The sequence below is a fragment of the Oncorhynchus mykiss genome, chromosome 17 (genome assembly GCF_013265735.2).
Source record: "Oncorhynchus mykiss isolate Arlee chromosome 17, USDA_OmykA_1.1, whole genome shotgun sequence".
Classification (NCBI taxonomy): Eukaryota; Metazoa; Chordata; class Actinopteri; order Salmoniformes; family Salmonidae; genus Oncorhynchus; species Oncorhynchus mykiss.
Window position 1 is genome coordinate 4,677,503 of NC_048581.1, and position 27,818 is coordinate 4,705,320.

A 27,818-nucleotide genomic window follows, 5' to 3' on the forward strand; every position below is an offset into this window, starting at 1 on the left:
AGAGGGACTAGAATCGAGCTCTGAGAGAGGAGAGGGACTAGAACAGAGCTCTGAGAGAGGAGAGGGACTAGAACCGAGCTCTGAGAGAGGAGAGGGACTAGAACCGAGCTCTGAGAGAGGAGAGGGACTAGAACCGAGCTCTGAGAGAGGAGAGGAGGACCTAGAACCGAGCTCTGAGAGAGGAGAGGGACTAGAACCGAGCTTTGAGAGAGGAGAGGAGGACCTAGAACTAGGACTAGAGGACGAGAACTGAGGCCTGGGCTAAATATATATTGCTCCAGTAAAATAGGTCTGTTGAGCGTGAAAAAACCCAGCAGCGTTGCAGTTCTTGACATAAACCGGCGTGCCTGACTTCAATCTTTTGTTTTGCCCATTCACACTCTGAATGGCACACAGACACAATCCATGTCTCGATTGTCTCAAGACTTAAACATCCTCCATTCACCTGTCTCCTCCATTCACCTGTCTCCTCCATTCACCTGTCTCCTCCATTCACCTGTCTCCTCCATTCACCTGTTTCCTCCATTCACCTGTCTCCTCCATTCGCCTGTCTCCTCCATTCACCTGTCTCCTCCATTCACCTGTCTCCTCCATTCACCTGTCTCCTCCATTCACCTGTCTCCACCATTCACCTGTCTCCTCCATTCACCTGTCTCCTCCATTCACCTGTCTCCACCATTCACCTGTCTCCTCCATTCACCTGTCTCCTCCATTCACCTGTCTCCTCCATTCACCTGTCTCCTCCATTCACCTGTCTCCTCCATTCACCTGTCTCCTCCAGTCTCCTCCATTCACCTGTCTCCTCCATTCACCTGTCTCCTCCAGTCTCCTCCATTCACCTGTCTCCTCCATTCACCTGTCTCCTCCATTCAATGCCACAAGAGAAGAATGTGTTTATATTTGATTCCATGTGTTATTTCATAGTGTTGATGTCTTCACTATTATTCTACAATGTAGAAAATAGAAAAAATAAATTTGAAGTCAGAAGTTTACATACACCTTAGCCAAATACATTTAAACTCCCTGACATTTAATCCTAGTAAAAATTCCCTGTCTCGGGTCAGTTAGGATCACCACTTTATTTTAAGAATGTGAAATGTCAGAATAATAGTAGAGAGAATGATTTATTTAAGATTTTATTTCTTTCATCACATTCCCAGTCGGTCAGAAGTTTACATACACTCAATTAGTATTTGGTAGCATTGCCTTTAAATTGTTTAACTTGGGTCAAATGTTTTGGGTAAACTTCCACAAGCTTCCCACAATAAGTTGGGTGAATATTGGCCCATTCCTCCTGACAAAGCTGGTGTGACTGAGTCAGGTTTGTAGGCCTCCTTGCTCACACATGTTTTAATTGTTGTAATTGGTACAGATCATTCTCTAAGTACTAAACCTCAGTCTGGTAATGAATGATCATTCTCTAGACCTCAGTCTGGTAATGAATGATCATTCTCTAGACCTCAGTCTGGTAATGAATGATCATTCTCTAGACCTCAGTCTGGTAATGAATGATCATTCTCTAGACCTCAGTCTGGTAATGAATGATCATTCTCTAGACCTCAGTCTGGTAATGAATGATCATTCTCTAGACCTCAGTCTGGTAATGAATGATCATTCTCTAGACCTCAGTCTGGTAATGAATGATCATTCTCTAGACCTCAGTCTGGTAATGAATGATCATTCTCTAGACCTCAGTCTGGTAATGAATGATCATTCTCTAGACCTCAGTCTGGTAATGAATGATCATTCTCTAGACCTCAGTCTGGTAATGAATGATCATTCTCTAGACCTCAGTCTGGTAATGAATGATCATTCTCTAGACCTCAGTCTGGTAATGAATGATCATTCTCTAGACCTCAGTCTGGTAATGAATGATCATTCTCTAGACCTCAGTCTGGTAATGAATGATCATTCTCTAGACCTCAGTCTGGTAATGAATGATCATTCTCTAGACCTCAGTCTGGTAATGAATGATCATTCTCTAGACCTCGGTCTGGTAATGAATGATCATTCTCTAGACCTCGGTCTGGTAATGAATGATCATTCTCTAAACCTCAGTCTGGTAATGAATGATCATTCTATAGACCTCAGTCTGGTAATGAATGATCATTCTCTAAACCTCAGTCTGGTAATGAATGATCATTCTCTAGACCTCAGTCTGGTAATGAATGATCATTCTCTAGACCTCAGTCTGGTAATGAATGATCATTCTCTAGACCTCAGTCTGGTAATGAATGATCATTCTCTAGACCTCAGTCTGGTAATGAATGATCATTCTCTAGACCTCAGTCTGGTAATGAATGATCATTCTCTAGACCTCAGTCTGGTAATGAATGATCATTCTCTAGACCTCAGTCTGGTAATGAATGATCATTCTCTAGACCTCAGTCTGGTAATGAATGATCATTCTCTAGACCTCAGTCTGGTAATGAATGATCATTCTCTAGACCTCAGTCTGGTAATGAATGATCATTCTCTAGACCTCAGTCTGGTAATGAATGATCATTCTCTAGACCTCAGTCTGGTAATGAATGATCATTCTCTAAACCTCAGTCTGGTAATGAATGATCATTCTCTAGACCTCAGTCTGGTAATGAATGATCATTCTCTAGACCTCAGTCTGGTAATGAATGATGTGGCAGTTGAGCTAGTAGCTTGAGGAAACTATTCAACGAGGCACAAACTGGTTGAACCAATGTTGTTTCAACGTCATTTGTCAATGTATTTGTGACGTGACATCGATGTGGAAAATACGTTTCTGATTTCAACCTTCGAAACAGAGAACAAATGAATCGTCATGAATAAGGAACCATGAAAATGAACCCAAATAAACCCTGTTTAATATAAACGTGTGTCAGATGGTTTGTATAAGGAACCATGAAAATGAGTCCTAATAAACCCTGTTTAATAAAAACGTTTGTCAGATGGTTTGCAGCATCAGGATCAGATGAGATGGAGGTCGTTACCACTGACAACTAAATCAGAGGGGCGTTTTAGTTTTTAGTTTTTTATCCCATTGAGGTTGAAAAAAAGAGTTGGGAACCACTACACAACAACACACAACAACACACAGAGAAACACACAACAACACACAGAGAGAAACACACAACAACACACAACAACACACAGAGAGAAACACACAACAACACACAACAACACACAACAACACACAGAGAGAAACACACAACAACACACAACAACACACAGAGAGAAACACACAACTACACACAGAGAGAAACAAACAACAACACACAACAACACACAGAGAGAAACACACAACAACACACAACAACACACAACAACACACAGAGAGAAACACACAACAACACACAACAACACACAACAACACACAACAACACACAACAACACACCGAGAGAAACACACAACAACACACAGAGAAATACACAACATCACACAGAGAGAAACACACAACAACACACAACAACACACAACAACACACAGAGAGAAACACACAACAACACACAGAGAAATACACAACAACACACAGAGAGAAACACACAACAACACACAACAACACACAGAGAGAAACACACAACAACACACAGAGAAATACACAACACACAGAGATAAACACACAACAACACACAACAACACACAGAGAGAAACACACAACAACACACAGAGAATTACACAACAACACACAGAGAGAAACACACAACAACACACAGAGAGAAACACACAACAACACACAACAACACACAGAGAGAAACACACAACAACACACAGAGAATTACACAACAACACACAGAGAGAAACACACAACAACACACAACAACACACAACAAAACACAGAGAAACACACAACAACACACAGAGAAACACACAACAACACACAGAGAATTACACAACAACACACAGAGAGAAACACACAACAACACACAACAACACACAACAACACACAGAGAAACACACAACAACACACAGAGAATTACACAACAACACACAGAGAGAAACACACAGAGAGAAACACACAACAACACACAACAACACACAGAGAGAAACACACAACAACACACAACAACACACAACAACACACAGAGAAACACACAACAACACACAACAACACACAACAACACACAGAGAAACACACAACAACACACAGAGAGAAACACAACAACATCACACAGAGAGAAACACAACAACAACACACAGAGAGAAACACAACAACAACACACAGAGAGAAACACACAACAACACACAGAGAGAAACACACAACAACACACAGAGAGAAACACAACAACAACACACAGAGAGAAACACAACAACAACACACAGAGAGAAACAAACAACAACACACAGAGAGAAACACACAACAACACACAGAGAGAAACACACAACAACACACAACAACACACAACAAAACACAGAGAGAAACACACAGCAACACACAACAACACACAACAACACACAGAGAGAAACACACAACAACACACAGAGAGAAACACACAACAACACACAACAACACACAACAAAACACAGAGAGAAACACACAACAACACACAACAACACACAACAACACACAGAGAGAAATACACAACAACACACAACAACACACAACAACACACAGAGAATTACACAACAACACACAGAGAGAAACACACAGCAACACACAGAGAGAAACACACAGCAACACACAGAGAGAAACACACAACAACACACAGAGAGAAACACACAACAACACACAACAACACACAGAGAGAAACACACAACAACACACAGAGAGAAACACACAGCAACACACAGAAACACACAACAACACACAGAGAGAAACACACAACAACACACAGAGAGAAACACACAACAACACACAGAGAGAAACACACAGCAACACACAGAGAGAAACACACAGACAGACAGACAGAAACACCCACAGAGATACCCACAGAGAGATACACACAGAGAAACACCCACACAGAGACACACACAGAGAGAAACACACAGAGAAACACACAGACAGAGAGGCACACTTCCATTAGTCTGCCTCAGGGTAAATCCCTAGATGAGGAATGGTGTGTGTGTGTGTGTGTGTGTGTGTGTGTGTGTGTGTGTGTGTGTGTGTGTGTGTGTGTGTGTGTGTGTGTGTGTGTGTGTCAGCATTTTGACGGAGGAGAGGAAAGCAACTCGTGCTTTAGATTTGTCCTTGACAACCTCCCACCTCCCCTTCCCACCTCCCCTTCCCACCTCCCCTCTTCTCTTATCCTCTGATGGTCTTTATTATTGGGGGATGGGGGAGGATGAGAGTTGTCTGGGATGGAGGGTAAGATGGGGGAGCTAAAAGCAATGTAGGGTGAGAGCTGATGACCTTCCTAACAGAGATCTTTCTCTCTCTCCCTTTCTCTTTCTCTCTCTCTCTCGCTTTCTCTCTCTCTCTCTCTCTCTCTCCCCTTTCTCTCTCTTTCTCTCCCCCCTTTCTCTCTCTCCCCCCATTTCTCTCTCTCCCCTTTCTCTCTCTCTCTCTTTCTCACCCCCCCTTTCTCTCTCTCTCTCTCTCTCTCTCTCTCCCCTTTCTCTCTCTTTCTCTCCCCCCTTTCTCTCTCTCCCCCCATTTCTCTCTCTCCCCTTTCTCTCTCTCTCCCTTTCTCGCCCCCCCCTTTCTCTCTCTGTTTCTCTCTCTTTCTCTCTCCCCCCTTTCTCTCTCTGTCTCTCTCTCTGTGTTTGAAAGCACTAGATGTATTAATGTATATATAGACTGCATGGTCACTATGGGGAAGCTCTAACAGGGCAGAAATTTGACCAACTGACTTGTTGGAAAAGGTGGCATCCTATGACGGTGCCACGATGAAAGTCACTGAGCTCTTCAATGAATCCATTCTGCTGCCAATGTTTGTCTATGGAGATTGCATGGCCGTGTGTTCTATGTTATACACCTGTATACACTTGAAGGGGTGTACACATATATAGTGTAGTTAGTCCACATACTGCTGGTCATGCAGTGTATCTGTTTCTCTCTGTTCATTGATGTTTCTCTGGCGATGGTATCCATGGTAACAGTAGGTAGAGCCAATGTCAGATGCCATAGCAACCGAGGCAGAGAGAGGCAGAGAGAGGCAGAGAGAGGCAGAGAGAGATGGAGCGAGCCAGAGAGAGGCAGAGAGAGGTAGAGAGAGGCAGAGAGAGGTAGAGGCAGAGAGAGGTAGAGGCAGAGAGAGGTAGAGAGAGGCAGAGAGAGGTAGAGAGAGTCAGAGAGAGAGAGAGAGGTAGAGCGATGCAGAGAGAGAGAGAGGCAGAGCGAGGCAGAGAGAGAGAGCTGGTCCAGGTTCTGTGTTGTGTTTGTCTGAGGACTACGGTCCAGGTTCTGTGTTGTATTTGTCTGAGGACTACGGTCCAGGTTCTGTGTTGTGTTTGTCTGAGGACTACGGTCCAGGTTCTGTGTTGTGTTTGTCTGAGGACTACGGTCCAGGTTCTGTGTTGTGTTTGTCTGAGGACTACGGTCCAGGTTCTGTGTTGTGTTTGTCTGAGGACTACGGTCCAGGTTCTGTGTTGTGTTTGTAGTGTCTGAGGAGTTCAGTCATGTCTCTCAGAGCAGCGAGGACAGATTGTCATATTCCCAGACTATAAGCCTATTAGGGGGGAGGGGGTGATGGGGGGGGTACCCATTGGCTGGGGCGGAGGGGGGATGGAGCTGTACCCCTGGGGTGGGGTAGGAGGGTGTGAAGGAGGAGGAGGAGGGTTGGATGGGGATTAGCTACCTCTTAAAGTGGCACTAATGACTCCAGTCTCCTTTTCACCTAATTTAATACCTACGATTTACTGAACAAAAGGCACCTCTCCATAGGTGGTCCAGGTTTGTCGAGAGCGAGAGAGAGAGAGAGAGAGAGAGAGAGAGTTTGAGAGAGAGAGAGACAGAGAGAGAGAGAGAGAGAGAGAGAGAGAGAGGGAGGGAGAGGGAGAGGGAGAGGGAGAGAGAGAGATTCAGAGCCCTGCCCTAGGAACTCCTCAATTTTGGAGAGCTGATCACAAAAAAGCATTTTCCGCCAGGAAATGTGTTCTACAACAGACTAATCAGACAGGTGTGGAATGTGTTCTACAACAGACTAATCAGACAGGTGTGGAATGTGTCCTACAACAGACTAATCAGACAGGTGTGGAATGTGTTCTACAACAGACTAATCAGACAGGTGTGGACTGTGTTCTACAACAGACTAATCAGACAGGTGTGGAATGTGTTCTACAACAGACTAATCAGACAGGTGTGGAATGTGTTCTACAACAGACTAATCAGACAGGTGTGGAATGTGTTCTACAACAGACTAATCAGACAGGTGTGGAATGTGTTCTACAACAGACTAATCAGACAGGTGTGGACTGTGTTCTACAACAGACTAATCAGACAGGTGTGGAATGTGTTCTACAACAGACTAATCAGACAGGTGTGGAATGTGTTCTACAACAGACTAATCAGACAGGTGTGGAATGTGTTCTACAACAGACTAATCAGACAGGTGTGGACTGTGTTCTACAACAGACTAATCAGACAGGTGTGGACTGTGTTCTACAACAGACTAATCAGACAGGTGTGGACTGTGTTCTACAACAGACTAATCAGACAGGTGTGGACTGTGTTCTACAACAGACTAATCAGACAGGTGTGGACTGTGTTCTACAACAGACTAATCAGACAGGTGTGGAATGTGTTCTACAACAGACTAATCAGACAGGTGTGGAATGTGTTCTACAACAGACTAATCAGACAGGTGTGGACTGTGCTCTACAACAGACTAATCAGAGAGGTGTGGAATGTGTTCTACAACAGACTAATCAGACAGGTGTGGACTGTGTTCTACAACAGACTAATCAGACAGGTGTGGACTGTGTTCTACAACAGACTAATCAGACAGGTGTGGACTGTGTTCTACAACAGACTAATCAAACAGGTGTGGAATGTGTTCTACAACAGACTAATCAGACAGGTGTGGACTGTGTTCTACAACAGACTAATCAGACAGGTGTGGACTGTGTTCTACAACAGACTAATCAGCCAGGTGTGGACTGTGCTCTACAACAGACTAATCAGACAGGTGTGGAATGTGTTCTACAACAGACTAATCAGACAGGTGTGGAATGTGTTCTACAACAGACTAATCAGACAGGTGTGGACTGTGTTCTACAACAGACTAATCAGACAGGTGTGGAATGTGTTCTACAACAGACTAATCAGACAGGTGTGGAATGTGTTCTACAACAGACTAATCAGACAGGTGTGGAATGTGTTCTACAACAGACTAATCAGACAGGTGTGGAATGTGTTCTACAACAGACTAATCAGACAGGTGTGGACTGTGTTCTACAACAGACTAATCAGACAGGTGTGGAATGTGTTCTACAACAGACTAATCAGACAGGTGTGGAATGTGTTCTACAACAGACTAATCAGACAGGTGTGGAATGTGTTCTACAACAGACTAATCAGACAGGTGTGGAATGTGTTCTACAACAGACTAATCAGACAGGTGTGGACTGTGTTCTACAACAGACTAATCAGACAGGTGTGGAATGTGTTCTACAACAGACTAATCAGACAGGTGTGGACTGTGTTCTACAACAGACTAATCAGACAGGTGTGGACTGTGTTCTACAACAGACTAATCAGGCAGGTGTGGACTGTGTTCTACAACAGACTAATCAGACAGGTGTGGAATGTGTTCTACAACAGACTAATCAGACAGGTGTGGACTGTGTTCTACAACAGACTAATCAGACAGGTGTGGACTGTGTTCTACAACAGACTAATCAGACAGGTGTGGACTGTGTTCTACAACAGACTAATCAGACAGGTGTGGAATGTGTTCTACAACAGACTAATCAGACAGGTGTGGAATGTGTTCTACACCAGACTAATCAGACAGGTGTGGACTGTGTTCTACAACAGACTAATCAGACAGGTGTGGACTGTGTTCTACAACAGACTAATCAGACAGGTGTGGACTGTGCTCTACAACAGACTAATCAGACAGGTGTGGAATGTGTTCTACAACAGACTAATCAGACAGGTGTGGACTGTGTTCCACAACAGACTAATCAGACAAGTGTGGAATGTGTTCTACAACAGACTAATCAGACAGGTGTGGACTGTGTTCTACAACAGACTAATCAGACAGGTGTGGACTGTGTTCTACAACAGACTAATCAGACAGGTGTGGAATGTGTTCTACAACAGACTAATCAGACAGGTGTGGAATGTGTTCTACAACAGACTAATCAGACAGGTGTGGAATGTGTTCTACAACAGACTAATCAGACAGGTGTGGAATGTGTTCTACAACAGACTAATCAGACAGGTGTGGACTGTGTTCTACAACAGACTAATCAGACAGGTGTGGAATGTGTTCTACAACAGACTAATCAGACAGGTGTGGAATGTGTTCTACAACAGACTAATCAGACAGGTGTGGAATGTGTTCTACAACAGACTAATCAGACAGGTGTGGAATGTGTTCTACAACAGACTAATCAGACAGGTGTGGACTGTGTTCTACAACAGACTAATCAGACAGGTGTGGAATGTGTTCTACAACAGACTAATCAGACAGGTGTGGACTGTGTTCTACAACAGACTAATCAGACAGGTGTGGAATGTGTTCTACAACAGACTAATCAGACAGGTGTGGAATGTGTTCTACAACAGACTAATCAGACAGGTGTGGAATGTGTTCTACAACAGACTAATCAGACAGGTGTGGAATGTGTTCTACAACAGACTAATCAGACAGGTGTGGACTGTGTTCTACAACAGACTAATCAGACAGGTGTGGAATGTGTTCTACAACAGACTAATCAGACAGGTGTGGACTGTGTTCTACAACAGACTAATCAGACAGGTGTGGACTGTGTTCTACAACAGACTAATCAGGCAGGTGTGGACTGTGTTCTACAACAGACTAATCAGACAGGTGTGGAATGTGTTCTACAACAGACTAATCAGACAGGTGTGGACTGTGTTCTACAACAGACTAATCAGACAGGTGTGGACTGTGTTCTACAACAGACTAATCAGACAGGTGTGGACTGTGTTCTACAACAGACTAATCAGACAGGTGTGGAATGTGTTCTACAACAGACTAATCAGACAGGTGTGGAATGTGTTCTACACCAGACTAATCAGACAGGTGTGGACTGTGTTCTACAACAGACTAATCAGACAGGTGTGGACTGTGTTCTACAACAGACTAATCAGACAGGTGTGGACTGTGCTCTACAACAGACTAATCAGACAGGTGTGGAATGTGTTCTACAACAGACTAATCAGACAGGTGTGGACTGTGTTCCACAACAGACTAATCAGACAAGTGTGGAATGTGTTCTACAACAGACTAATCAGACAGGTGTGGACTGTGTTCTACAACAGACTAATCAGACAGGTGTGGACTGTGTTCTACAACAGACTAATCAGACAGGTGTGGAATGTGTTCTACAACAGACTAATCAGACAGGTGTGGAATGTGTTCTACAACAGACTAATCAGACAGGTGTGGAATGTGTTCTACAACAGACTAATCAGACAGGTGTGGAATGTGTTCTACAACAGACTAATCAGACAGGTGTGGACTGTGTTCTACAACAGACTAATCAGACAGGTGTGGAATGTGTTCTACAACAGACTAATCAGACAGGTGTGGAATGTGTTCTACAACAGACTAATCAGACAGGTGTGGAATGTGTTCTACAACAGACTAATCAGACAGGTGTGGAATGTGTTCTACAACAGACTAATCAGACAGGTGTGGACTGTGTTCTACAACAGACTAATCAGACAGGTGTGGAATGTGTTCTACAACAGACTAATCAGACAGGTGTGGACTGTGTTCTACAACAGACTAATCAGACAGGTGTGGACTGTGTTCTACAACAGACTAATCAGGCAGGTGTGGACTGTGTTCTACAACAGACTAATCAGACAGGTGTGGAATGTGTTCTACAACAGACTAATCAGACAGGTGTGGACTGTGTTCTACAACAGACTAATCAGACAGGTGTGGACTGTGTTCTACAACAGACTAATCAGACAGGTGTGGACTGTGTTCTACAACAGACTAATCAGACAGGTGTGGAATGTGTTCTACAACAGACTAATCAGACAGGTGTGGAATGTGTTCTACACCAGACTAATCAGACAGGTGTGGACTGTGTTCTACAACAGACTAATCAGACAGGTGTGGACTGTGTTCTACAACAGACTAATCAGACAGGTGTGGACTGTGCTCTACAACAGACTAATCAGACAGGTGTGGAATGTGTTCTACAACAGACTAATCAGACAGGTGTGGACTGTGTTCCACAACAGACTAATCAGACAAGTGTGGAATGTGTTCTACAACAGACTAATCAGACAGGTGTGGACTGTGTTCTACAACAGACTAATCAGACAGGTGTTGACTGTGTTCTACAACAGACTAATCAGACAGGTGTGGAATGTGTTCTACAACAGACTAATCAGACAGGTGTGGAATGTGTTCTACAACAGACTAATCAGACAGGTGTGGACTGTGTTCTACAACAGACTAATCAGACAGGTGTGGAATGTGTTCTACAACAGACTAATCAGACAGGTGTGGAATGTGTTCTACAACAGACTCATCAGACAGGTCTGGACTGTGTTCTACAACAGACTAATCAGACAGGTGTGGACTGTGTTCTACAACAGACTAATCAGCCAGGTGTGGACTGTGCTCTACAACAGACTAATCAGACAGGTGTGGAATGTGTTCTACAACAGACTAATCAGACAGGTGTGGAATGTGTTCTACAACAGACTAATCAGACAGGTGTGGAATGTGTTCTACAACAGACTAATCAGACAGGTGTGGAATGTGCTCTACAACAGACTAATCAGACAGGTGTGGAATGTGTTCTACAACAGACTAATCAGACAGGTGTGGACTGTGTTCTACAACAGACTAATCAGACAGGTGTGGAATGTGTTCTACAACAGACTAATCAGACAGGTGTGGACTGTGTTCTACAACAGACTAATCAGACAGGTGTGGACTGTGTTCTACAACAGACTAATCAGACAGGTGTGGACTGTGTTCTACAACAGACTAATCAGACAGGTGTGGAATGTGTTCTACAACAGACTAATCAGACAGGTGTGGACTGTGTTCTACAACAGACTAATCAGACAGGTGTGGACTGTGTTCTACAACAGACTAATCAGACAGGTGTGGACTGTGTTCTACAACAGACTAATCAGACAGGTGTGGAATGTGTTCTACAACAGACTAATCAGACAGGTGTGGAATGTGTTCTACAACAGACTAATCAGACAGGTGTGGACTGTGTTCTACAACAGACTAATCAGACAGGTGTGGACTGTGTTCTACAACAGACTAATCAGACAGGTGTGGACTGTGTTCTACAACAGACTAATCAGACAGGTGTGGACTGTGCTCTACAACAGACTAATCAGACAGGTGTGGACTGTGTTCTACAACAGACTAATCAGACAGGTGTGGAATGTGTTCTACAACAGACTAATCAGACAGGTGTGGAATGTGTTCTACAACAGACTAATCAGACAGGTGTGGACTGTGTTCTACACCAGACTAATCAGACAGGTGTGGACTGTGTTCTACAACAGACTAATCAGACAGGTGTGGACTGTGTTCTACAACAGACTAATCAGACAGGTGTGGACTGTGCTCTACAACAGACTAATCAGACAGGTGTGGAATGTGTTCTACAACAGACTAATCAGACAGGTGTGGACTGTGTTCCACAACAGACTAATCAGACAAGTGTGGAATGTGTTCTACAACAGACTAATCAGACAGGTGTGGACTGTGTTCTACAACAGACTAATCAGACAGGTGTTGACTGTGTTCTACAACAGACTAATCAGACAGGTGTGGAATGTGTTCTACAACAGACTAATCAGACAGGTGTGGAATGTGTTCTACAACAGACTAATCAGACAGGTGTGGACTGTGTTCTACAACAGACTAATCAGACAGGTGTGGAATGTGTTCTACAACAGACTAATCAGACAGGTGTGGAATGTGTTCTACAACAGACTCATCAGACAGGTCTGGACTGTGTTCTACAACAGACTAATCAGACAGGTGTGGACTGTGTTCTACAACAGACTAATCAGCCAGGTGTGGACTGTGCTCTACAACAGACTAATCAGACAGGTGTGGAATGTGTTCTACAACAGACTAATCAGACAGGTGTGGAATGTGTTCTACAACAGACTAATCAGACAGGTGTGGAATGTGTTCTACAACAGACTAATCAGACAGGTGTGGAATGTGCTCTACAACAGACTAATCAGACAGGTGTGGAATGTGTTCTACAACAGACTAATCAGACAGGTGTGGACTGTGTTCTACAACAGACTAATCAGACAGGTGTGGAATGTGTTCTACAACAGACTAATCAGACAGGTGTGGACTGTGTTCTACAACAGACTAATCAGACAGGTGTGGACTGTGTTCTACAACAGACTAATCAGACAGGTGTGGACTGTGTTCTACAACAGACTAATCAGACAGGTGTGGAATGTGTTCTACAACAGACTAATCAGACAGGTGTGGACTGTGTTCTACAACAGACTAATCAGACAGGTGTGGACTGTGTTCTACAACAGACTAATCAGACAGGTGTGGACTGTGTTCTACAACAGACTAATCAGACAGGTGTGGAATGTGTTCTACAACAGACTAATCAGACAGGTGTGGAATGTGTTCTACAACAGACTAATCAGACAGGTGTGGACTGTGTTCTACAACAGACTAATCAGACAGGTGTGGACTGTGTTCTACAACAGACTAATCAGACAGGTGTGGACTGTGCTCTACAACAGACTAATCAGACAGGTGTGGAATGTGTTCTACAACAGACTAATCAGACAGGTGTGGACTGTGTTCCACAACAGACTAATCAGACAGGTGTGGAATGTGTTCTACAACAGACTAATCAGACAGGTGTGGACTGTGTTCTACAACAGACTAATCAGACAGGTGTGGAATGTGTTCTACAACAGACTAATCAGACAGGTGTGGAATGTGTTCTACAACAGACTAATCAGACAGGTGTGGAATGTGTTCTACAACAGACTAATCAGACAGGTGTGGACTGTGTTCTACAACAGACTAATCAGACAGGTGTGGAATGTGTTCTACAACAGACTAATCAGACAGGTGTGGAATGTGTTCTACAACAGACTCATCAGACAGGTGTGGACTGTGTTCTACAACAGACTAATCAGACAGGTGTGGACTGTGTTCTACAACAGACTAATCAGACAGGTGTGGAATGTGTTCTACAACAGACTAATCAGACAGGTGTGGAATGTGTTCTACACCAGACTAATCAGACAGGTGTGGACTGTGTTCTACAACAGACTAATCAGACAGGTGTGGACTGTGTTCTACAACAGACTAATCAGACAGGTGTGGACTGTGTTCTACAACAGACTAATCAGACAGGTGTGGACTGTGTTCTACAACAGACTAATCAGACAGGTGTGGACTGTGTTCTACAACAGACTAATCAGACAGGTGTGGAATGTGTTCTACAACAGACTAATCAGACAGGTGTGGAATGTGTTCTACACCAGACTAATCAGACAGGTGTGGACTGTGTTCTACAACAGACTAATCAGACAGGTGTGGACTGTGTTCTACAACAGACTAATCAGACAGGTGTGGACTGTGCTCTACAACAGACTAATCAGACAGGTGTGGAATGTGTTCTACAACAGACTAATCAGACAGGTGTGGACTGTGTTCCACAACAGACTAATCAGACAAGTGTGGAATGTGTTCTACAACAGACTAATCAGACAGGTGTGGACTGTGTTCTACAACAGACTAATCAGACAGGTGTTGACTGTGTTCTACAACAGACTAATCAGACAGGTGTGGAATGTGTTCTACAACAGACTAATCAGACAGGTGTGGAATGTGTTCTACAACAGACTAATCAGACAGGTGTGGACTGTGTTCTACAACAGACTAATCAGACAGGTGTGGAATGTGTTCTACAACAGACTAATCAGACAGGTGTGGAATGTGTTCTACAACAGACTCATCAGACAGGTCTGGACTGTGTTCTACAACAGACTAATCAGACAGGTGTGGACTGTGTTCTACAACAGACTAATCAGCCAGGTGTGGACTGTGCTCTACAACAGACTAATCAGACAGGTGTGGAATGTGTTCTACAACAGACTAATCAGACAGGTGTGGAATGTGTTCTACAACAGACTAATCAGACAGGTGTGGAATGTGTTCTACAACAGACTAATCAGACAGGTGTGGAATGTGCTCTACAACAGACTAATCAGACAGGTGTGGAATGTGTTCTACAACAGACTAATCAGACAGGTGTGGACTGTGTTCTACAACAGACTAATCAGACAGGTGTGGAATGTGTTCTACAACAGACTAATCAGACAGGTGTGGACTGTGTTCTACAACAGACTAATCAGACAGGTGTGGACTGTGTTCTACAACAGACTAATCAGACAGGTGTGGACTGTGTTCTACAACAGACTAATCAGACAGGTGTGGAATGTGTTCTACAACAGACTAATCAGACAGGTGTGGACTGTGTTCTACAACAGACTAATCAGACAGGTGTGGACTGTGTTCTACAACAGACTAATCAGACAGGTGTGGACTGTGTTCTACAACAGACTAATCAGACAGGTGTGGAATGTGTTCTACAACAGACTAATCAGACAGGTGTGGAATGTGTTCTACAACAGACTAATCAGACAGGTGTGGACTGTGTTCTACAACAGACTAATCAGACAGGTGTGGACTGTGTTCTACAACAGACTAATCAGACAGGTGTGGACTGTGCTCTACAACAGACTAATCAGACAGGTGTGGAATGTGTTCTACAACAGACTAATCAGACAGGTGTGGACTGTGTTCCACAACAGACTAATCAGACAGGTGTGGAATGTGTTCTACAACAGACTAATCAGACAGGTGTGGACTGTGTTCTACAACAGACTAATCAGACAGGTGTGGAATGTGTTCTACAACAGACTAATCAGACAGGTGTGGAATGTGTTCTACAACAGACTAATCAGACAGGTGTGGAATGTGTTCTACAACAGACTAATCAGACAGGTGTGGACTGTGTTCTACAACAGACTAATCAGACAGGTGTGGAATGTGTTCTACAACAGACTAATCAGACAGGTGTGGAATGTGTTCTACAACAGACTCATCAGACAGGTGTGGACTGTGTTCTACAACAGACTAATCAGACAGGTGTGGACTGTGTTCTACAACAGACTAATCAGACAGGTGTGGAATGTGTTCTACAACAGACTAATCAGACAGGTGTGGAATGTGTTCTACACCAGACTAATCAGACAGGTGTGGACTGTGTTCTACAACAGACTAATCAGACAGGTGTGGACTGTGTTCTACAACAGACTAATCAGACAGGTGTGGACTGTGCTCTACAACAGACTAATCAGACAGGTGTGGAATGTGTTCTACAACAGACTAATCAGACAGGTGTGGACTGTGTTCCACAACAGACTAATCAGACAAGTGTGGAATGTGTTCTACAACAGACTAATCAGACAGGTGTGGACTGTGTTCTACAACAGACTAATCAGACAGGTGTTGACTGTGTTCTACAACAGACTAATCAGACAGGTGTGGAATGTGTTCTACAACAGACTAATCAGACAGGTGTGGAATGTGTTCTACAACAGACTAATCAGACAGGTGTGGACTGTGTTCTACAACAGACTAATCAGACAGGTGTGGAATGTGTTCTACAACAGACTAATCAGACAGGTGTGGAATGTGTTCTACAACAGACTCATCAGACAGGTCTGGACTGTGTTCTACAACAGACTAATCAGACAGGTGTGGACTGTGTTCTACAACAGACTAATCAGCCAGGTGTGGACTGTGCTCTACAACAGACTAATCAGACAGGTGTGGAATGTGTTCTACAACAGACTAATCAGACAGGTGTGGAATGTGTTCTACGACAGACTAATCAGACAGGTGTGGAATGTGTTCTACAACAGACTAATCAGACAGGTGTGGAATGTGCTCTACAACAGACTAATCAGACAGGTGTGGAATGTGTTCTACAACAGACTAATCAGACAGGTGTGGACTGTGTTCTACAACAGACTAATCAGACAGGTGTGGAATGTGTTCTACAACAGACTAATCAGACAGGTGTGGACTGTGTTCTACAACAGACTAATCAGACAGGTGTGGACTGTGTTCTACAACAGACTAATCAGACAGGTGTGGACTGTGTTCTACAACAGACTAATCAGACAGGTGTGGAATGTGTTCTACAACAGACTAATCAGACAGGTGTGGACTGTGTTCTACAACAGACTAATCAGACAGGTGTGGACTGTGTTCTACAACAGACTAATCAGACAGGTGTGGACTGTGTTCTACAACAGACTAATCAGACAGGTGTGGAATGTGTTCTACAACAGACTAATCAGACAGGTGTGGAATGTGTTCTACAACAGACTAATCAGACAGGTGTGGACTGTGTTCTACAACAGACTAATCAGACAGGTGTGGACTGTGTTCTACAACAGACTAATCAGACAGGTGTGGACTGTGCTCTACAACAGACTAATCAGACAGGTGTGGAATGTGTTCTACAACAGACTAATCAGACAGGTGTGGACTGTGTTCCACAACAGACTAATCAGACAGGTGTGGAATGTGTTCTACAACAGACTAATCAGACAGGTGTGGACTGTGTTCTACAACAGACTAATCAGACAGGTGTGGAATGTGTTCTACAACAGACTAATCAGACAGGTGTGGAATGTGTTCTACAACAGACTAATCAGACAGGTGTGGAATGTGTTCTACAACAGACTAATCAGACAGGTGTGGACTGTGTTCTACAACAGACTAATCAGACAGGTGTGGAATGTGTTCTACAACAGACTAATCAGACAGGTGTGGAATGTGTTCTACAACAGACTCATCAGACAGGTGTGGACTGTGTTCTACAACAGACTAATCAGACAGGTGTGGACTGTGCTCTACAACAGACTAATCAGACAGGTGTGGAATGTGTTCTACAACAGACTCATCAGACAGGTGTGGACTGTGTTCTACAACAGACTAATCAGCCAGGTGTGGACTGTGCTCTACAACAGACTAATCAGACAGGTGTGGAATGTGTTCTACAACAGACTAATCAGACAGGTGTGGAATGTGTTCTACAACAGACTAATCAGACAGGTGTGGAATGTGTTCTACAACAGACTAATCAGACAGGTGTGGAATGTGCTCTACAACAGACTAATCAGACAGGTGTGGAATGTGTTCTACAACAAACTAATCAGACAGGTGTGGAATGTGTTCTACAACAGACTAATCAGACAGGTGTGGAATGTGTTCTACAACAGACTAATCAGACAGGTGTGGACTGTGTTCTACAACAGACTAATCAGCCAGGTGTGGACTGTGCTCTACAACAGACTAATCAGACAGGTGTGGAATGTGTTCTACAACAGACTAATCAGACAGGTGTGGACTGTGCTCTACAACAGACTAATCAGACAGGTGTGGAATGTGTTCTACAACAGACTAATCAGACAGGTGTGGAATGTGTTCTACAACAGACTAATCAGACAGGTGTGGACTGTGTTCTACAACAGACTAATCAGACAGGTGTGGAATGTGTTCTACAGCAGACTAATCAGACAGGTGTGGAATGTGTTCTACAACAGACTAATCAGACAGGTGTGGAATGTGTTCTACAACAGACTAATCAGACAGGTGTGGACTGTGTTCTACAACAGACTAATCAGCCAGGTGTGGACTGTGCTCTACAACAGACTAATCAGACAGGTGTGGAATGTGTTCTACAACAGACTCATCAGACAGGTGTGGAATGTGTTCTACAACAGACTAATCAGACAGGTGTGGACTGTGTTCTACAACATACTAATCAGCCAGGTGTGGACTGTATCTTTATGTGTCTGTGTGTGTGTGTGTGTGTCTGTGTGTGTGTGTAGGTCCGTCGCGGGGCTGGTTCCAGCGCTCTAAGGTTCTCCAGGTACAGGCCTGTGTCAGGATGGTTCTAGAGTGGACTAGGAAGGCGGGGCTTAGTTACCTGGCAGACAAGTTCTTCAACAAGTTCAACAGCGCTGTCAGCATCCTGGCCACACCTCCTCAGCAGCTAACACAGGTAAGGTCACACACCTGACCTCTGACCCTGTCAGCATCCTGGCCACACCTCCTCAGCAGCTAACACAGGTAACGTCACACACCTGACCTCTGACCCTGTCAGCATCCTGGCCACACCCCCTCAACAGCTAACACAGGTAACATCACACACCTGACCTCTGACCTCTAACCCTGTCAGCATCCTGGCCACACCTCCTCAGCAGCTAACACAGGTAACGTCACACACCTGACCTCTGACCCTTTCAGCATCCTGGCTACACCCCCTCAACCGCTAACACAGGTAACATCACACACCTGACCTCTGACCTCTAACCTTTTCTCACCTTAAAGGTCCAATGCAGCCATTTTTATATCAATATAAAATAATTCTGGGTAACAATGAAGTACCTTACTGTGATTGGTCAAAAATATTTATCTCTCTATATATTCTGATATATTTATCTCTATATGATCTGATATATATATCTCTCTATATATTCTGATATATATATCTCTATATATTGTGATATATTTATCTCTATATATTTCTCTCTCTATATATTCTTATATATTTATCTCTATATATTGTGATATATTTATCTCTATATATTTCTCTCTCTATATATTCTGATATATTTATCTCTCTATATATTCTGATATATTTATCTCTCTACATATTCTGATATATTTATCTCTATATATATTCTGATATATTTATCTCTATATATATTCTGATATATTTATCTCTCTATATATTCTGATATATTTATCTCTATATATATTCTGATATATTTATCTCTCTATATATTCTGATATATTTATCTCTATATATTCTGATATATGTATCTCTCTATATATTCTGATATATGTATCTCTCTACATATTCTGATATATGTATCTCTATATATATTCTGATATATTTATCTCCATATATTTATCTCTCTATATATTCTGATATATTTATCTCTCTATATATTCTGATATATTTATCTCTCTATATATTCTGATATATTTATCTCTCTATATATTCTGATATATTTATCTCTCTATATATTCTGATATATTTCTCTCTCTATGTGTCTAGATGACTTGGAAGGTGCTGTGTGTGGACCACCCCAGTGTCTATATATTCTGATATATTTATCTCTCTATATATTCTGATATATTTATCTCTCTATATATTCTGATATATTTATCTCTCTATGTGTCTAGATGACTTGGAAGGTGCTGTGTGTGTACCACCCCAGTGTCTATATATTCTGATATATTTATCTCTCTATATATTCTGATATATTTATCTCTCTATATATTCTGATATATTTCTCTCTCTATGTGTCTAGATGACTTGGAAGGTGCTGTGTGTGTACCACCCCAGTGTCTATATATTCTTATATATTTATTTATATACTGTATGTCTTTATACACTGAACACAAATATAAATGCAACATGCAACAATTTCAAATATTTTACTGAGTTTCAGTTCATATGAGGAAATCAATCAATTGAAATAAATGTATTAGGCCCTAATCTATGGATTTCACATGACTGGGCAAGAGCGCAGCCACGTGTTGGCCTGGTTGGGGAGCAGGCCACTGGGGAGCCAGACCCAGCCACTGGGGAGCCAGGCCCACCCACTGGGGAGCCAGGTCAGGCCACTGGGGAGCCAGTCCCCCCCTCTGGGGAGCCAGACCCACCCACTGGGGAGCCAGACCCACCCACTGGGGAGCCAGACCCACCCACTGGGGAGCCAGGTCAGGCCACTGGGGAGCCAGTCCCCCCCTCTGGGGAGCCAGACCCACCCACTGGGGAGCCAGACCCACCCACTGGGGAGCCAGACCCACCCACTAGGGAGCCAGGCCCAGCCACTGGGGAGCCAGACCACCCACTAGGGAGCCAGACCCACCCACTAGGGAGCCAGGCCCAGCCACTGGGTCTTTATTACAGACAGAAATACTCCTCAGCACACCCCTGTTCAGTATGTATTTCTGTCTAGATGAGTTGGAAGGTGCTGTGTACGGATCACACCAGTCTGATGCCAGTCTATATATTCTGATATATCTATATATATATGTCTAGATGAGTTGGAAGGTGCTGTGTGCAGACCACCCCAGTCTAAAGCCAGTCTATATATTCTGATATATTTATGTATATATTTCTCTATATATTTCTAGATGAGTTGGAAGGTGCTGTGTGCAGACCACCCCAGTCTGATGCCAGTCTATATATATTCTGATATATTTCTCTATATATTTCTAGATGAGTTGGAAGGTGCTGTGTGCAGACCACCCCAGTCTAAAGCTAGTCTATATATTCTGATATATTTATGTATATATTTCTCTATATATTTCTAGATGAGTTGGAAGGTGCTGTGTGCAGACCACCCCAGTCTGATGCCAGTCTATATATATTCTGATATATTTCTCTATATATTTCTAGATGAGTTGGAAGGTGCTGTGTGCAGACCACCCCAGTCTAAAGCCAGTCTATATATTCTGATATATTTATGTATATATTTCTAGATGAGTTGGAAGGTGCTGTGTGCAGACCACCCCAGTCTAAAGCTAGTCTATATATATTCTGATATATTTCTCTATATATTTCTAGATGAGTTGGAAGGTGCTGTGTGCAGACCACCCCAGTCTAAAGCTAGTCTATATATTCTGATATATTTATGTATATATTTCTCTATATATTTCTAGATGATTTGGAAGGTGCTGTGTGCAGACCACCCCAGTCTAAAGTTAGTCTATATATATTTCTAGATGAGTTGGAAGGTGTTGTGTGCAGACCACCCCAGTCTGAAGCCGGTTCAGCTGCATGGCCTGTTGACTCAGTACCAGTTGACAGCGGAGATGGGGCCTGTTCCAATATGGCAGCCCAGCAGTGAGGATGAGGCATACATATACAGGACAGGTACCTGCTGAGGGGGGGTTAACATGCCTGTGTGGATTCTGACCCCTGCTGTGTCTGTGTGGATTCCAACCCCTGGTCTGTCTGTGTCTGTGTGTATTCTAACCCCCTGATGTGTCTGTGTTGATTCTAACCCCTGATGTGTCTGTGTGGATTCTAACCCCTGGTCTGCTGTGTCTCTGTGGATTCTAAGCCCTGGTCTGTTGTGTCTCTGTGGATTCTAACCCCTGGTCTGTTGTGTCTGTGTGGATTCTAACCCCCGGGTCTGCTGTGTCTGTGTGTATTCTAACCCCTGCTCTGTGTGTGTCTGTGTGTATTCTAACCCCTGGTCTGTCTGTGTCTGTGTGTATTCTAACCCCTGCTCTGTCTGTGTCTGTGTGTATTCTAACCCCTGCTCTGTCTGTGTCTGTGTGTATTCTAACCCCTGGTCTGTGTGTATTCCAACCCCTGGTCTGTCTGTGTCTGTGTGTATTCTAACCCCTGCTCTGTGTGTGTCTGTGTGTATTCTAACCCCTGGTCTGTGTGTATTCTAACCCCTGCTCTGTGTGTGTCTGTGTGTATTCTAACCCCTGGTCTGTGTGGATTCTAACCCCTGGTCTCTGTGTCTGTGTGGATTCTAACCCCTGGTCTGTGTGGATTCTAACCCCTGGTCTGTCTGTGTCTGTGTGGATTCTAACCCCTGGTCTGTGTGTATTCTAACCCCTGGTCTGTCTGTGTCTGTGTGGATTCTAACCCCTGGTCTGTGTGTATTCTAACCCCTGGTCTGTGTGTGTCTGTGTGGATTCTAACCCCTGGTCTGTGTGTGTCTGTGTGTATTCTAACCCCTGGTCTGTGTGGATTCTAACCCCTGGTCTGTCTGTGTCTGTGTGGATTCTAACCCCTGGTCTGTGTGTGTCTGTGTGTATTCTAACCCCTGGTCCGTGTGTATTCTAACCCCTGGTATGTGTGTGTCTGTGTGTATTCTAACCCCTGCTCTGTGTGTATTCTAACCCCTGGTCTGTGTGGATTCTAACCCCTGCTCTGTGTGTGTCTCTGTGTATTCTAACCCCTGCTCTGTGTGTGTCTGTGTGGATTCTAACCCCTGGTCTGTGTGTGTCTCTGTGGATTCTAACCCCTGGTCTGTGTGTGTCTCTGTGTATTCTAACCCCTGCTCTGTGTGTGTCTGTGTGGATTCTAACCCCTGGTCTGTGTGTGTCTGTGTGTATTCTAACCCCTGGTCTGTGTGTATTCTAACCCCTGGTCTGTGTGTGTCTGTGTGTATTCTAACCCCTGCTCTGTGTGTATTCTAACCCCTGGTCTGTGTGTGTATCTGTGTATTCTAACCCCTGGTCTGTCTGTGTCTGTGTGGATTCTAACCCCTGCTCTGTGTGTATTCTAAACCCTGGTCGGTGTGTGTCTGTGTGTATTCTAACCCCTGGTCTGTGTGTATTCTAACCCCTGGTCTGTGTGTGTCTGTGCCCCTCCCCCAGTGGACCTTTTGGAGAGTTTCGAGAACCACCCCCCCATCGTCCTCCCCAGCGGGGGGTTCAGAGTGGACCTGGACAGTGACTGTCTAGAGGACAGCATTTATAGGCAGCTGCTCTATGTCAAACACTTCCTCTGGGGGCTACGCACACACACTCACACACACCCCGCTGTCAACACCACACACACTCACACACACCCCGCTGTCAACACCACACACACTCACACACACCCCGCTGTCAACACCACACACACTCACACACATCCCACTGTCAACACCACACACACTCACACACACCCCGCTGTCAACAACACACACACTCACACACACCCCGCTGTCAACAACACACACACTCACACACACCCCGCTGTCAACAACACACACACTCACACACACCCCGCTGTCAACAACACACACACTCACACCACGGTTAACGGGACTGGAACGAGCACCAGCACCGGGACGAGTACCACACCCGCAGACTGGCAGGAAGTACAGGTAGGTCACGTGATGGACACACACACTCACACACACACTCACACTCACACACACACTCACACACACACTCACACACACACACTCACACACACTCCTTGCAGTAATCTGGGCCATGTGCCTCAGCAGCTGTGGTTCTTTAGCAGTTACCAGTAATCTGTTACATGAAATACCAAAGCCCTCTAAGGCATCCACACACACACACACACACACACACACACACGGATGTGCACACAGACAATACTCCTCCCCCCTCCAATAACTCTGCAAGAACTCAGACTTGCCCCATATGTTGGTCACACATCCACCCTGGAGGAGGAGCCAAGTCCCAGACATGACATCTACCCTGGAGGTACCAAGTCCCAGACATGACATCTACCCTGGAGGAGCCAAGTCCCAGACATGACATCTACCCTGGAGGAGGAGCCAAGTCCCAGAGATGACATCTACCCTGGAGGAGGAGCCAAGTCCCAGACATGACATCTACCCTGGAGGAGGAGCCAAGTCCCAGACATGACATCTACCCTGGAGGAGGAGCCAAGTCCCAGACATGACATCCACCCTGGAGGAGGAGCCAAGTCCCAGACATGACATCTACCCTGGAGGTACCAAGTCCCAGACATGACATCTACCCTGGAGGTACCAAGTCCCAGACATGACATCTACCCTGGAGGAGCCAAGTCCCAGACATGACATCTACCCTGGAGGAGGAGCCAAGTCCCAGACATGACATCCACCCTGGAGGAGCCAAGTCCCAGACATGACATCTACCCTGGAGGTACCAAGTCCCAGACATGACATCTACCCTGGAGGTACCAAGTCCCAGACATGACATCTACCCTGGAGGAGGAGCCAAGTCCCAGACATGACATCCACCCTGGAGGAGGAGCCAAGTCCCAGACATGACATCCACCCTGGAGGAGCCAAGTCCCAGACATGACATCTACCCTGGAGGAGGAGCCAAGTCCCAGACATGACATCTACCCTGGAGGAGCCAAGTCCCAGACATGACATCCACCCTGGAGGAGCCAAGTCCCAGACATGACATCTACCCTGGAGGAGCCAAGTCCCAGACATGACATCTACCCTGGAGGAGCCAAGTCCCAGACATGACATCCACCCTGGAGGAGCCAAGTCCCAGACATGACATCCACCCTGGAGGAGCCAAGTCCCAGACATGACATCCACCCTGGAGGAGCCAAGTCCCAGACATGACATCCACCCTGGAGGAGCCAAGTCCCAGACATGACATCTACCCTGGAGGAGGAGCCAAGTCCCAGACATGACATCTACCCTGGAGGAGGAGCCAAGTCCCAGACATGACATCTACCCTGGAGGAGCCAAGTCCCAGACATGACATCTACCCTGGAGGAGCCAAGTCCCAGACATGACATCTACCCTGGAGGAGCCAAGTCCCAGACATGACATCTACCCTGGAGGAGGAGCCAAGTCCCAGACATGACATCTACCCTGGAGGAGCCAAGTCCCAGACATGACATCTACCCTGGAGGTACCAAGTCCCAGACATGACATCTACCCTGGAGGTACCAAGTCCCAGACATGACATCTACCCTGGAGGTACCAAGTCCCAGACATGACATCTACCCTGGAGGAGCCAAGTCCCAGACATGACATCTACCCTGGAGGAGCCAAGTCCCAGACATGACATCTACCCTGGAGGAGCCAAGTCCCAGACATGACATCTACCCTGGAGGAGCCAAGTCCCAGACATGACATCTACCCTGGAGGAGCCAAGTCCCAGACATGACATCTACCCTGGAGGAGCCAAGTCCCAGACATGACATCTACCCTGGAGGAGGAGCCAAGTCCCAGACATGACATCTACCCTGGAGGAGCCAAGTCCCAGACATGACATCTACCCTGGAGGAGCCAAGTCCCAGACATGACATCTACCCTGGAGGAGGAGCCAAGTCCCAGACATGACATCTACCCTGGAGGAGCCAAGTCCCAGACATTACATCTACCCTGGAGGAGCCAAGTCCCAGACATGACATCTACCCTGGAGGAGCCAAGTCCCAGACATGACATCTACCCTGGAGGAGCCAAGTCCCAGACATTACATCTACCCTGGAGGAGCCAAGTCCCAGACATGACATCTACCCTGGAGGAGCCAAGTCCCAGACATGACATCTACCCTGGAGGAGCCAAGTCCCAGACATGACATCTACCCTGGAGGAGGAGCCAAGTCCCAGACATGACATCTACCCTGGAGGAGCAAAGTCCCAGACATGACATCTACCCTGGAGGAGCCAAGTCCCAGACATGACATCTACCCTGGAGGAGCCAAGTCCCAGACATGACATCTACCCTGGAGGAGCCAAGTCCCAGACATGACATCTACCCTGGAGGAGCCAAGTCCCAGACATGACATCTACCCTGGAGGAGCCAAGTCCCAGACATGACATCTACCCTGGAGGAGGAGCCAAGTCCCAGACATGACATCTACCCTGGAGGAGCCAAGTCCCAGACATGACATCTACCCTGGAGGAGCCAAGTCCCAGACATGACATCTACCCTGGAGGAGCCAAGTCCCAGACATGACATCTACCCTGGAGGAGCCAAGTCCCAGACATGACATCTACCCTGGAGGAGCCAAGTCCCAGACATGACATCTACCCTGGAGGAGCCAAGTCCCAGACATGACATCTACCCTGGAGGAGGAGCCAAGTCCCAGACATGACATCTACCCTGGAGGAGCCAAGTCCCAGACATGACATCTACCCTGGAGGAGGAGCCAAGTCCCAGACATGACATCTACCCCGGAGGAGCCAAGTCCCAGACATGACATCTACCCTGGAGGAGCCAAGTCCCAGACATGACATCTACCCTGGAGGAGCCAAGTCCCAGACATGACATCTACCCTGGAGGAGGAGCCAAGTCCCAGACATGACATCTACCCTGGAGGAGCCAAGTCCCAGACATGACATCTACCCTGGAGGAGCCAAGTCCCAGACATGACATCTACCCTGGAGGAGCCAAGTCCCAGACATGACATCTACCCTGGAGGTACCAAGTCCCAGACATGACATCCACCCTGGAGGAGCCAAGTCCCAGACATGACATCTACCCTGGAGGAGCCAAGTCCCAGACATGACATCTACCCTGGAGGAGCCAAGTCCCAGACATGACATCTACCCTGGAGGAGGAGCCAAGTCCCAGACATGACATCTACCCTGGAGGTACCAAGTCCCAGACATGACATCTACCCTGGAGGAGCCAAGTCCCAGACATGACATCTACCCTGGAGGAGGAGCCAAGTCCCAGACATGACATCTACCCTGGAGGTACCAAGTCCCAGACATGACATCTACCCTGGAGGAGCCAAGTCCCAGACATGACATCTACCCTGGAGGAGGAGCCAAGTCCCAGACATGACATCTACCCTGGAGGTACCAAGTCCCAGACATGACATCTACCCTGGAGGAGCCAAGTCCCAGACATGACATCTACCCTGGAGGAGCCAAGTCCCAGACATGACATCTACCCTGGAGGAGGAGCCAAGTCCCAGACATGACATCTACCCTGGAGGTACCAAGTCCCAGACATGACATCTACCCTGGAGGAGCCAAGTCCCAGACATGACATCTACCCTGGAGGAGCCAAGTCCCAGACATGACATCTACCCTGGAGGAGGAGCCAAGTCCCAGACATGACATCTACCCTGGAGGAGGAGCCAAGTCCCAGACATGACATCTACCCTGGAGGAGCCAAGTCCCAGACATGACATCTACCCTGGAGGAGCCAAGTCCCAGACATGACATCTACCCT

At 45.5% G+C, this 27,818-nt stretch overlaps 1 protein-coding gene across 1 annotated transcript in view; it reads left to right on the forward strand.

The window, feature by feature from the left end:
* The window catches only part of radil (Ras association and DIL domains), an 89,955-nt gene that overhangs the window by 41,320 nt on the left and 20,817 nt on the right, over nucleotides 1-27,818 (forward strand). Inside the window, exons 13-16 of the mRNA XM_036948288.1 lie at nucleotides 19,008-19,180; nucleotides 21,922-22,072; nucleotides 23,539-23,786; nucleotides 23,841-24,032. Coding sequence (XP_036804183.1) covers nucleotides 19,008-19,180; nucleotides 21,922-22,072; nucleotides 23,539-23,786; nucleotides 23,841-24,032 — 764 coding nt within the window. The remainder of the gene's footprint in view (nucleotides 1-19,007; nucleotides 19,181-21,921; nucleotides 22,073-23,538; nucleotides 23,787-23,840; nucleotides 24,033-27,818) is intronic.